Genomic DNA, 13,433 nt, shown 5'->3' on the forward strand with positions numbered 1-13,433 from the left:
AGTTGAAGGGGTGATGCTTAGCAAATGCCTGGGGCGATGCTGGCGATTATTACTTACCGTCACTAATGATCAGGCGGATGTTGGTGTAGCTCAAATTTTTTTTGTATTTTTGCTAAAAGGAAAATCAAAAGTTGACGTATATTGCTTAGTATTGTCTGAACCGTTACATAAATGCACTGCTGTAGGAACTTAGACAGAAAAAGTAAATAAAAACCAGAAAAAAATTCCCAATAAAAAGGAAGCAAGATTTTTGCGCCCAGGACCATTAAAAGCTCGCCACATTTATTAGCAACGAAATATAAATTTTTATGTATACAAACACGTTTGACATATAAACTACATACATACACACATAAGTAAATATTTATATAAAATCTTAGGCTATATAAATTTATGCACTAAATTTATTTCGTAATTAACTGAATCATTATTTACTGCACTTCTGCAGGTAAATATGAATCATTGTCCTGGCTTTTTGGCACTGCGTTAGTTTTACATACATACAAATTTGGCATTCAAATATACTTAAGGTATTTTGCGCTAATTTATCTATAAATAAATCAATAATTGCATTTCGATCGGACATCCAAAAAGGCATACATTTATAGAAATTTCAGCTTGACTTCTCTACTTAGCCTCGGCAACGCCGCTCACAGGCTTCCTTTGTGCAAAAGCGATTCCGATTACCGTAGCAGCCTTTGTAGTTGAATTTTCTACAAACTCCTTTGTCGAAGAACCAGCGCGTCTGTGTGGTCGCATGTTCGTTCTTGCTGCAGAAGTAGCCTTCATTCTGACCCATGTAACAGTTCACTTGATCTGTGGCAGGGATGCGGCATAAAAGAAAAGAAGGTAATGTTGATTAATGTTTGCCAATTAAAATGCTAATTTTTCAATCGTCATGATTTCATTCTTTATTAATATTTATTATTGCTGTGTCTGAGCTCTCATTGTTGACAGAGACTTGCCCTTATTGGCCCTGATTATATTTAGAATACATTTTTGGCTTGTGTGGGAATGACGAACGAGAACGACTAAGTTACTACGTGCTAGAAAGTGCTGGAGGGGCTAAGTGACTATCGAAATTTCAAAACATCTACAAAACTTTTCTTTTCTTTCATTAAAATATTTTTTATAATAATATAGTTTTTTTACAATATATCTAAAAAATTTTATATTCTATATTTTAAGGTACGAAGCACTTATAAATACATGGAGGAGTGAAGGAAAGGGTTTTAAGAGTTTTCTAGTTTTAGAACATGGTTCTGGTGAGCTATATCTTACGATGCACAACTATAAAATCTCTGTAATAAGTATCTTTAACAGTTAGACTTATCCCACGCTTGAGTTCTCCACCAACGTATACCAAATAGCTTAGCCTCCCGATCTACATCATCCAACCATGGGAGTTTTAGTCTTCTGCACATAACCAGTAGGATTTTCTTCGGTAGGTATGCTTCGTCTGCCCTTATAATGTGACCACCCCATCGTAGACCGTTCAATTTTATTGCCGTGAGTATATCCGGGAGTTTATATAGTCTTTGAAACTAGTGATTGAATTGTGTTCTCCAAATGCCGTTTTTGCAAATAGCACCAAAAATTTTTCCTAGGGTTTTACTCTCAAAAACTTAGAGTTTCTGCTCATTCATCTATGTTTGGTGCCCAATTTCTACTCGTATATAACATAGGGGTCCCATGCCTAACATGGAAAAACCGTTTTTTTATTAAAAATAAGCTGTATTCATCAATGCAACGCCCATCAAGAGCAACGCAACCATTCCAGCACCACTCTATCTTTTCCATACCACTTTTGTCTCAAAACAGGCCTCAGTTTCAGGAATAACCTCTTCATTCGAGCGAAATTTCTTACCGGCGAGGATTTTTTTAGGTCTCCTGGAAGCCAAATCTGGCGAATACGGTGGATGTGGGAGTAATTCGAAGTTGAATTCGTGTAGTTTTGCCATTGCTTGATTGACTTGAGATTTACTACTTTTTTGTCGACAGCGGCATCCACTTCGCAAAGAACTTTCTCATAGTTAAAGTCTCATGCAATATAAAGCCAATACATTCTTTTGATATCTTTAAGATGACAGCTAACTCTCGCAACTTCACTTTTTGAACATTCGAACTGACTTCATTTTATTGTTGTTTCTGATGAAGCGCAGGCTCCATAACACTTTTCAAGCCATTGCTTAGCTTGAACGGCATTTCTTCCCATCAAAAAACAGTGTAAAATTAAAACCCGTAATTCTTTTTGATCCATTGTTTTGAAAATAACGAAAGTTGCGTCACTCTTAGCCCAATAACTCACGAAATAATGAACGGAATATCATGAAATTTTAACGGCTGTTGCTTTAAGGGGACAGATACCTGTAAAATTTCCTAATATTTTTTTTTTACGTGACGACTCTATTCTTTGCGTTCGAGCGCTGGGAGAGGTGTAGTTATGTATTGAAACTTTAGACGCGTTTTCCTCAAAACTATATTTACGAATTGGCATAATTTCTATGTGAATTTACAAGTTTTCGAAAAATTTGTGGAAAAATAATTTTTTCGAAACAAAAATACTAGGAAAATTCGCCCCAAGATTCACGTTTTTTTTAAAGCATTTTATTCCGCGAATTTTTCCATTTGTTTTTAATTTATATAGAATTAATAAACAAAAAAATTAATAAACAAAAAACAAAGAAGATTCGCTTTCGTTGAGTAGCGCATAATTTTACAATTTCCCGAAAAAGGATATTTGCCGATTAGTGTCAAGAAATGTTGAAGAAATTCAGCCGCGGCGATTCAAAGAACGTCGTAGCAAGTGACAAGTCTTGGATCTACACATATCAACCATAAACATATCAGCGTTCGATAGTTTGGGTGAACAGAATAAAGTGTGCTCGGCAGTACTCTTGGACGTCGCACAAACTTTCGACAAGGTTTGGCATGACGGTTTAAATAACAAACTAAATACCTGCCTTCCGAATGATTTTAGCGCCCCCCTAATGTCGTATCTGAGCGAACGCTACTTTCGCGTTAAAGAAATAGATGCTGATGTACCGCAAAGAAGCATTCTTGGTCTGCTTTTATACCTTTAAGAATATATACCAGAGACTTGTCGATGCCTCCGAATAGCTTGATCTCCACTCTTGCCGACGACACTGCTATCCTAACAACTGGAAAAACTGCTGAAGAAGCTGCAGCCAAACTTTGAAGTAAAGGGTGTTTTTTTTAGAGGTTAGGTTTTCAAGATGAAATAAAACGTATATAATTTAATGTTATGACCAAGAATTTAGCTTTATTATAAAGATAAGGGTTTGCCATTATGTTTTAAAAATGATTTCGGGCAAGTGGCCGCCGCGGCTGGCTCGAATAAATTCCAGCCGAGAGGCCCAATTTTCGACCACTTTTTGCAGCAATTGGGGCCGTATGTCAGCAATAACGCGCCGAATATTCCCTTCCAAGGCGTCAATCGTCTCGGGCTTATCTGCGTAGACAAGCGACTTCACATAGCCCCACAAGAAATAGTCCAGCGGTGTTATATCGCACGATCTTGGAGGCCACGCAACAGGTCCACGGCGCGAGATAATGCGCTCACCAAAAGTTTCCTTCAATAAATCGATTGTTGCGTTGGCTGTATGGCATATAGCGCCGTCTTGTTGGAACCAAAGGTCGTCCACATCAACATCGTCCAATTCAGGCACGAAAAAGTCATTAATCATGGCTCTATAGCGCTCTCCATTGACTGTAACATTATGGCCGGCTTCATTTTTAAAGAAATATGGACCAATGATTCCCTCTGCCCATAGAGTACACCAAACAGTGACTTTTTGAGGATGTAACGGCGTCTCTGCAATGTAACGGCGTCTCTGTATGTTCACTCCAAATGCGACAATTTTGCTTATTGACATACCCATTCAACCAAAAGTGAGCTTCATCGCTGAACAAAATTTTCTTGTGAAAATCAGGATCGGTGGCCATCTCGTTTTGGGCCCAAATTTGCACGATTTGCAAACGTTGTTCAGGTGTACGTCTATTCATTATGAAATGGCAAACCAAACTGAGCATAAATCAAGTGACAGCTGTCAAAAAGACCATCTACGAAAAAAGTAGTGCCAACTTGAAAACCTAACCTCTAAAAAAAACACCCTTTACATCATACGATATTTAAGAATTTTCTTAGACTTGGCACATAAAATTGAACGATACCAAGTCAGTTCATGTACACTTCGTCAACAAAAGTGAATCAGTATCCAATAATACTGCTAGGTGCCGCACTACCAAATGCAAACACTGCCAAATACTTCGACATAAGGAGCGATGTTAAGCTTCGAAGGAAGAAGTATATAAAACTTAAACAGCATGAAATCTGTTTGAAGAGAATGAAAATAAATGACCAATTGGATGATGAGCAAAGCTCTCGCTCTATATAACAAACTAGATAAGCATAATATAAACAAATTATTAAACCTGTGTGGTCCTCTGGCGCGCAGTTGTGGTGAAAGTAATATCAACTCGGTTTAGTTCGTTGACAATAAAAGTATTCATCCTGACCTCAAGATTTCGACGATCGTTGAAGAAATTAAAAAACAAGCAGTTGGCCACTCCTTCAGTCTTCAAGGGCTCGTGAATGAGGAACCTAGCAAACTCCTCAACACTTCAGGCCTAACCCGACGACTCCACCGAATCAAACCACATAATCTTGCATGGTGGCTGTTAACTTAAGGAAGGGACTATGAAAATCTCTCACAAAATTCAGTTTATGTTACCAAAATTGTACTGTTCGTTAGTTTAGTGTAACCAGTTGCAGTTTCAACAAATATTTTTATGTATTTTAAATTGTATCTGTGCCTCTTCTCTAATAAAAAAAAGTAACATGAGTGTTCTAACCCGCGTTTTTCGCGGAAGAAACACCACAAAGCAAATGGTCGCCTTTTTGCGGAAATTGTATTCATGTCGCAACTGTGCATCAGAGAAATTTAAAACAATGCGAGCTCACACGTATCGGCTCACACAAGACAGTTTTTGAGCACGCAAAATATCGAATTAATGTGGCATTCACCTTGCAGCCATGATTTGGCATCTACATTTTTTTCTTTTTCTTTCAGAACATCTAAAATAAGATACGAAGTCAATATTTTCTAACGGCTGGAGAAACTGTTGAAGGCCGAATAGCTGCGGAGGCTGAAGAGCTCATTTTTGAGGTCACCAAGGTATCCAGTGGCAAAAGTGCTTTCACAATTGGTTCAAACGAATGCTGAAATGCTTTGACTTCCAAGGAGAATGTTTTGAAAACGAATAAAACCATTTTCATGATTTTTCTTTACGGCTCGGAGTCGGCTTAAAACTAGAAGTCCCTGCATTTATGGAAAAACAGCAAGACGCACGCCATAAATAGGAGGAGGAGCTCGATCAAACACCTAACAAAAGTGTACGCACAATTATTATTATTATTTTTTTAATATTCGTCCATCCGTCCATACAGAATATAATTGTGAAGATTTGTAGTTTTCAGCATTTAAAAGTTCTATACAAATTACAGGATAGAAATATTTCAACATTTTTTTAAAATCCTTGCATTTTGATTATGTAATTTTTAAGGTATATGTACATTAGGGTGTCCCAAAAAAAATTAAAGTGTTTTTTTTTTAACGCCTACCCCCTTATTTTGTTTGAATGGTCTCAAAACATCTAAAAATAAAGTTTCGTCTATTTAGAATCACGGCAACCCGTGCCGAGTTGCGCGGAAACCTAACGGTACTTGTATAGTACCGCGCACGAAGTGTCGGATTGATTGCGTGTAATTACTTGTTTGTTTTATTAGTAATCGCGTTTTTTTCGTGTAGTCAACATGTCAGTGGAGTTACGAAGTTCCAAAAAGGAGATATTTTTAATAGGGGACGTAATCAAATCAAATTACCGGTTCTAAACTTCCCTCTAACGGGCAAGTACTGGCAGTTTTGTTCTATAATATTCGTGAAGTGAACTTAAGTGTCAATAAAAGTGCAAATCTCACAATTCGTGAGTGTATTATTTATTGAGAAAAGGCACGTATACCGACTAGATCAATATCTAACTGTGTTAAGAAACTAGTTAACTTATACCAAGTTTGGAGAGAATTGCAAAAAAATACGAAAACAACTCAAGAAGTGTTTGAACAGCGTCGACAGGAGTTTGCTTCAAACTTAAACAATTTGTTTGACATCACACATACCGATACTCTTCAATTGATTAAAATAAATGAAGATAAGATCTTCTTGCAGCGCCAAAGAGAACCAGGTGGGCCCGGTCACTTAGCCGGAGTGCACAAAAAAGTAACAAACAAAGAGGAAAGGACGCGCCTTCGAATCTTCGAGGAGGAAAAGCGACGTGCTAAATATTTTTCACCTTAGCACCATCAACATCATCTTGTGAACCACCACTAGAAAAGTCATCTTCTGATTCTGAAATAATAGATTTAGAAGAAAATAGGCCCAGCGCAAGAGAAGCCTCCTCTCAGCCCGATAAAACTTCTATGCGGAAAAATATCATAACTCCCAAGTTATTTGCCGCATTAGACAGATGTCAGTTAAGTGTGAGGGATTCTGTCTTTATAATTGAAACTACTATTGAGGCTCTGGGGCACAATATGGATGAATTCCCTATAAGCAAGTCCTCCATCCATAGAGTTCGTACGGAAATGCGAAAAGAACGGGCTGAAGCTATAAAAATTGATTTTCAAAACAAGGTCCGGGATACGGTAACTGTCCACTGGGACGGAAAACTGTTGCCAGCTCTAGATTCACGTAAAAGTATAGAAGAACGCCTACCGGTAGTTATTACGTACGATAATAAAGAACAATTTATTGCTGTTCCTAAATTGGATAGCTCGACAGGAAGGGAACCTTGAAGACAAAGCGCAAATTCTCTGTTGTGATACTACTGCTTCTAACACAGGCCGCATAAATGGAGCATGTATACTTCTCGAACAAAAACTAGGTAGATAAGTGCTTATTTTTGCTTGCCGTTATCACGTTTACGAATTAGTACTTAAAGGCGTGTTTGAAGCGAAAATCAGTCAAGTAACTACAAGCCCAGACATCCCATTATTCAAGAAATTCCGAGAAAACTGGAAAAATATCGATCCCGAGAAAAAACAAAGCTGTACAGAAAAGCTATCTTGTTTTAATGATTCGGAAATTGACAAGCTGCTAGAATTCTACAAAACTGAATTAACCAAAGAAATCGTTAGAGATGACTATCGCGAATTAATTGAGCTTTCAATTATATTTCTTGTCGGCGATTCAGAGAAGAAATATAAAATTCGGCCTCCAGGTGCTATGCACCAGGCTCGATGGATGGCGAGAGCCATTCATTCATTAAAAATATCGTTACTTAGCTCTCAATTCAGAATTTCAAACAAGGATAAGGCAGCTCTGTTGGACGTATGTCTGTTCATCGTGACATCCTACGTAAAATCCTGGCTCCAATGTATTTTAGCAGTAAAGGCGTGTATCAGGATTTGTGTTTTTTGAAGGCAATGAAAAATTACGAAACAATAGACAAAAGCATTTGAAAAGCAGCTTTGCAGAAGTTTTGCCAGCATTTGTGGTATTTGACAGATGAAGTATCTATTCTGGCTTTATTCGATGATGATGCCGATCTAGAAACTAAAGTAAAAATGATTGCTAACTTAACTAGAGAACACCCAACAGCCCACAATAAACGTTACATTGCATCCAAAGAAGAACTCTGTGGCCCACTTTTTGGTACGTTAATTAAGATTGGATTTTGTTCTATGACTAAGTTTGCTAGTAGGTATAATTGATAACTGATCTATCTGTTTTAATTTCAGAGAGAAACATTGATGACTTCGTCTGTGTCAAAAGCAAGTTCCTGTTTAATCGACTCCAGATTGCCGACAGTTTTCTGAACAAGTGCCCCTCTTCGTGGTCAAATGATGATTCGTTTCTACAGGCTAAAAAGAAGCTGCTAGGACTGAAAGCAGTTAATGATACGGCAGAAAGAGTGGTTAAGTTAATGCAAGACTTCCGTGGTTTGATCACTGTTCAAGAGGAGCAAAAACAATTTTTATTACGTTGCGTACAAGAACACAGACAGGTATATCCCGACTGTAAAAAGCAAACTTTGAAAAGAAAATTCGATGATTGATGTCCCTTTTATAATAAATAGAAAATAAATACGAAATATGTGTTTTATTTTTATTTATTTAATTAATCTAAAAATTCAATTAAACTTTTCTCTATTGTGAGCCTATAGCTTTCATACTAACTTTTAAACTTAAAGTTTGACATCAAGTCGGCACGGGTTAATGACATCCGATCTCAATAATATTTTATATTTAAGTTTTTAGAGTCAAATGGAAAAAAATAAAGGGTATGCGTATTGAAATTCCGAAAAAAAAAATTCCCCCTTGTAGCCTGGGACACCCTAATGGACATCTTTGAGGCAAAAAACAAAACAAAAATCCTGAAATACCGTGGTCTAATACGAGAATAAATGAAATGAAATAGATTAGCTTTTCAATTATCTTTTTGAAGTCTATTGCTTCGTATTTGCCAAGCAGAAGCAAAGCTCATCTCAGAGATTCCTTTGTGTAAGCACAATTTAGAATGTGAGTTCCAGAGTCAATGAAAAGAGTTGTACTTAGAAGAATATTACACAAAGCCCAATTTCTAAATATCAATTAGATACCACCAGAAAATGAAAAAAAAAAATAAAATTCTACAACACAATTCCATTTCAAGCCTTGCACAACTTTATTACCGGACGTTATTTAGCTATGCATATATATGTACATACATACATGTACATAAATAGATACACATATATACATGTACATACATACATACATATGTATACAGGCACTAAATGACAGAAAATGACTTTTTTGTGCTAAAATAGATTTGGTCAAAACCAAAACTAATAAATTTTATATATTCATTGATGCAATTCAATAATTTTCAGACTGCTCGTCTTTGTCCCCATACAACTTGAGTAGTTAGTTAGTATTTCTTATATTTGTTTTATTTTTCTGATCCAATTTAGCTTCACATGTGGTTTGTCTTTAAGCCACAAGGCATTCTACAAATGCAATTTCTTTAAATATTTTCTAATAAAAATTTTATCACTTTCTCATTACGTACTTGACACACAATTTCTGACAGTTTTCGATAGATGCGCAATTTTCGAATTTCCATCGGATAAGCGCTGAGCAAATACAGATGTAAGTACGGATATGGGTATATACGCACGAATGTAGGCGAAAAACAACAAAGCAAAGTCAATAAATAGGATTTATCTAATATTTGAAAGTATGCTAAAGATGCATTTGGGCACAAAGCCACAGCTGTTAATGGATTTTCAAAAATAAATTTGTGTAAGTGCCCTGAGAACAAAAAAGAAAATTCAATACATTTAAATAGCCCAGGCGAAAATACTGAGATGAAATAGAATTTCGAAACTAGAACATCAATTTTAAACTGGATAAGCTTGGCACTAATGTTTTAAGTGATGAATCATATTCTAGTGATTTTATTTATTTCGTGGCGGAAATTTAATGAAATTGTGATTTTGCTCCTTATTAACTCCCGAGGCGGAAAAGCTGTGTTTTGAACATTAAAAAAAGATGAAGTTAGTTACTATACCTTAGTTTGACTAGTCAGATATTTCGCTGATTCGACAAAGATCAGAATATCTCCTTAATTTCGCCAAAAGATTAAACGGAAACGTGGGCAATGGTAACCCTGTTTATATTGCAAAGTTCTTACGACTTTAATTAAATAAACAATAGGATTTTCTGGGCCTAAGTATTCATCCATGAGGGGCAGAGCATAAAACCAAATTAACTTAGTCGCGATTTGAAAAATATTGGGTAGTGACGCTGAAGCAGTCAGCCTTAATCCGGTAACGGGTTGTGATCCTTGATGCGGTCATATAAGTAAGTAAGTAAGTGACGCTGAAGATACTGCTGGGTGAACCAAGGAGGCTTTCACGTTATACTACTTTTAAAGAAAGACCCAACAGTTGTATAGCCCACACTCTACTCTTGGGAGAGTTAAGAAATAATTTCTGATTAGTCCGAAGTGGTTGCCTCGCTGGCATTGCAAATATACCAATTAAAGTTAAGAAGGGCTTAGTTGAACCTAAATACTCTTTTCTTCTTACCTCCCCTAGACTTTGTTGATAGGCAGAACGCAGGTAACACTGCTGGTCGGCTTGCTGCAACTAATCAATGGCGGGATTTAAGAGTTGGAAATTTGGCCATAACACTCGGTCTGGATCCAACTAATCCTGTTGACTAATGTTCGGATGAATCATATTTAAATAGGTTATTTAGCACTAGAATTCCAGCTAAACATGACTGGGTTGAAAATATACCTGGCCGGAAAAACTGCTTACGGTTATTTACTGATGGCTCAAAGCTTGACTATAAAATTGTCTTTCGCGTCTACTGTAAGAAGCCAAAGTAAGCGTTTCGGCTCATCCTCCTGATCACTGTAACGCATTTCAGGTTGAAAATCTAGACATGAATGAGATAGCTGTATGGTTGGGCAAAAATGTGACTACCTTCAGAGGAGTTTATATTTACTCCGATACTCAAGCGGCGATTAAATCTCTTGGTGGGGTTGTCAATAATTTCATCATATCTTGCACATGGCGGGCACCTCTTAACGAGATGGCGGAATATTTCCGCATCCTTTTGATATGCCTGCCACGGCATAGTGACACACAAGGAATTGTAAGCCAGATAAATTAGTGAGAGAAGGCATTACCACTGAGAGGACATGGTATGGAGATTGTGAGCACCCCTTTGAACCAACAAAAAGTGCGTAGTGCAAGTAGCAGTGTCACTTCAGTCAACACGAGATGGGTTCATCGTCTGACATCTCACGCTACAGGAATAATTTGTCCAGTTTTGCGCTCAAAGGCTCTACTTAATCGGTCAAGAACAAAATGTCTCTATGTTAGTTGCTTTGATCACAGGCCACTGCCTCATAGGTCGACATCTCCAAAGATTGAATGCACCTCATTTCGACTTTTATAGAAGCTGCAGCGGCTTACGTGGCATGCCACTAGGGTTAGGTACTTTGGCTCATCGTCCTTGAATGGTGTTGTTGACCGTAGGAACATAGAAGTCAGTGAGTTCAATGGGTTTTCACTTAAAATAAAATAGTTTAACGAGGATCAGAAAATAAACTGCTGCTGCGGTATTATAATAGATCGGCAACGGTCTAAGTGAGTTGAGTTAAAGACTGAATGCTCCTTCTACCTACCTACCTATCTACCTACCTAGTTCAACCACATAGACCTCTGTTTGGATAAGGCTGCAGTAATTCGAGAGCTTGTACGCTGAAAGCCAATCTCTAAATAAACTACTGTGGCTCCCTATCCGTCAATTATTTTGTATCCGTCTGAGACGGCGATGGAACCGAAGTCCTTATCTTCTTCTGAATGGCTCAATTATTAGAGTGACACCTTTCTGAAATTGGCACAATCGAGTTGTCGTTTAGTTGTCGTACATTACTGTGTCGAGTGGCTGCTGTGCCAATTGCTTTGCTAGACTGGTAAGTAATTTTGCATTAATTTTTTAGTATTTGAGTATTTATTTCTTTTATACATAGAAAAAGTCAAAACCAACGATTTACTAATAGGAGGCAGTTTGAACCTATGCGGCTCTGTGATCCAGCTACCAACGCCCTGGGGCGAAAAGCCAAACTACACAGCTGACATTCTGGTTAATGAACTGGTAGTTGTTGGAAGAAGTAGTACTAGTCAGAGAGTAACTAAAATTGTACCAGTCACAAAATTATCTATTAGCACTTTATGGAAAGCCGACATTATTCGATTGTGTTGTTTTCATTGGTGTTAGATTTCTGAACAAGAATATTTAATAATTTTTATTCGGAATTACTTTCATTTAGTTTCAGATTAAATATTATTTTCAAATATTTAATTATTAAAAAAAAAATAATACGAAGTCAAGCAACAAATTTTATTGCATAATAAATAATAATTCTTTAAACGTTCATTTATCATTCATTTAATTATTTTTTAGTTAATCCAAAACTGGTGACTCCTGTGCCAAAATGGACAACATTTTTTTCATCTATTAAGAACTAGCAAACACTTTTGTTTTGCAACTGAAATTTTAAGTAAAGTTAAAAATTTGGAGGAAACTGAATACTTTATTAATATAATATACAAAACTATATTATCGTCTGTCTGTGCTCATCATCTACTCATCTGCTGATCATTCACTCCATGCTGATATGCGACTCACAGTCACAACCTATATATCCATACTTAAGTGTGTGCGTATGTATATACACACGGTTTTTCGTACTCGCACAAACTCATTGCCGTTTTTGGACTGACACAGAAAAAAATGAAAGCATGTCGTCGAATTTGTCAACTAAATTTCGGGACCATTTGCTTACTCAGTTCCTTGCAATGCGCATTGTGTTCCGCCTGCGTCATTGTGCTCATGGCCAACGCCATGCAAATGACAAATACGATCGCTGTTGAACGCATGTTTCGGCTTTTGCTTTCTTTTTGTCCGCTGTTCCAAAACACCAGATGCCAAAAGTGAGTAATTTTGTTGGGAAAAGACGCGGTCAGCGATGGCGACACACAAATAGACAAGACAGAAGAAAAATAAACAAATGCAATCAGCAAAGCTGCGCGGCGGGAATGCGGCAGTTGATCGCGCGAGCTGATGACCGGTTGACAACAACGTCAACAGAATTCGACTAAAGGCACTTTGGATTTGCAAAATCTTTGCTGACCCTATTTCACATTTAGTTTTTTTCTTATGCTTCTTCTTCTTCTCTTTAGCAAATATAATAAATCAAAAATTCGCCTTTAGCTTTAGTGCAAAATGCTTGGCCGCGTGTCCGCTTAGCTGCTTAGTTAATTGCAGTGCCACGAAACGCAAATTCTAACCGTCAACTGAGGCATTCTAGTGGCTGTCTTCCGCTTTTATACCAATGTTCTGCCTTTGTTATTGTTGTCGTGTACATATGGTGCAAAGTAGATATGGCACACGTACTGACACATACATTTAAGTGCAAGTAATGAGGAACATTGGAATTTTTCGTTAAGTGAATTTTCGAAAAAATTAGAAAATTATGAAATTTACCGAATGCCTCTGAAGTGAGCGCCCAGTGGAAGTTTACACCGCATTGGAAATGAAATGAGTGTTGTTAAGGGCCGCAAAGAAAATGAGTTTGCATAGTTGCATTTTTTAGTTTCTATCATTAAGTTGATGCGTGTGAAACCTGTAGGGAGAAATTAGGTAGTAGGGAAAATGTATCACCGTCTATGGGTCGTAGGGGTTTTAAAATCGGAATGTGTTTCACTAGCTCTATGACTATTTCTGAGCAATAGAAGCCACTATACCCTGAGAGCTCCTCAAACAAGCAGATATCGTGGGAAATTACATGATA

At 37.2% G+C, this 13,433-nt stretch overlaps 1 protein-coding gene across 1 annotated transcript; it reads right to left on the reverse strand.

The window, feature by feature from the left end:
• Positions 1-256: 256 nt before the first annotated feature.
• On the reverse strand, positions 257-12,924 carry LOC128860774 (actinia tenebrosa protease inhibitors). Its single transcript, XM_054098508.1, has 2 exons — positions 12,426-12,924; positions 257-816 (listed from the first exon to the last, which is right to left on the reverse strand). Exons 1-2 carry the CDS (start codon positions 12,517-12,519, stop codon positions 632-634), a joined length of 279 nt encoding a protein of 92 aa, XP_053954483.1. The 5' UTR covers positions 12,520-12,924; the 3' UTR covers positions 257-631.
• Between the last annotated feature and the right edge of the window lie 509 nt (positions 12,925-13,433).

The sequence above is a fragment of the Anastrepha ludens genome, chromosome 2, assembly GCF_028408465.1.
Source record: "Anastrepha ludens isolate Willacy chromosome 2, idAnaLude1.1, whole genome shotgun sequence".
Lineage (NCBI taxonomy): Eukaryota > Metazoa > Arthropoda > Insecta > Diptera > Tephritidae > Anastrepha > Anastrepha ludens.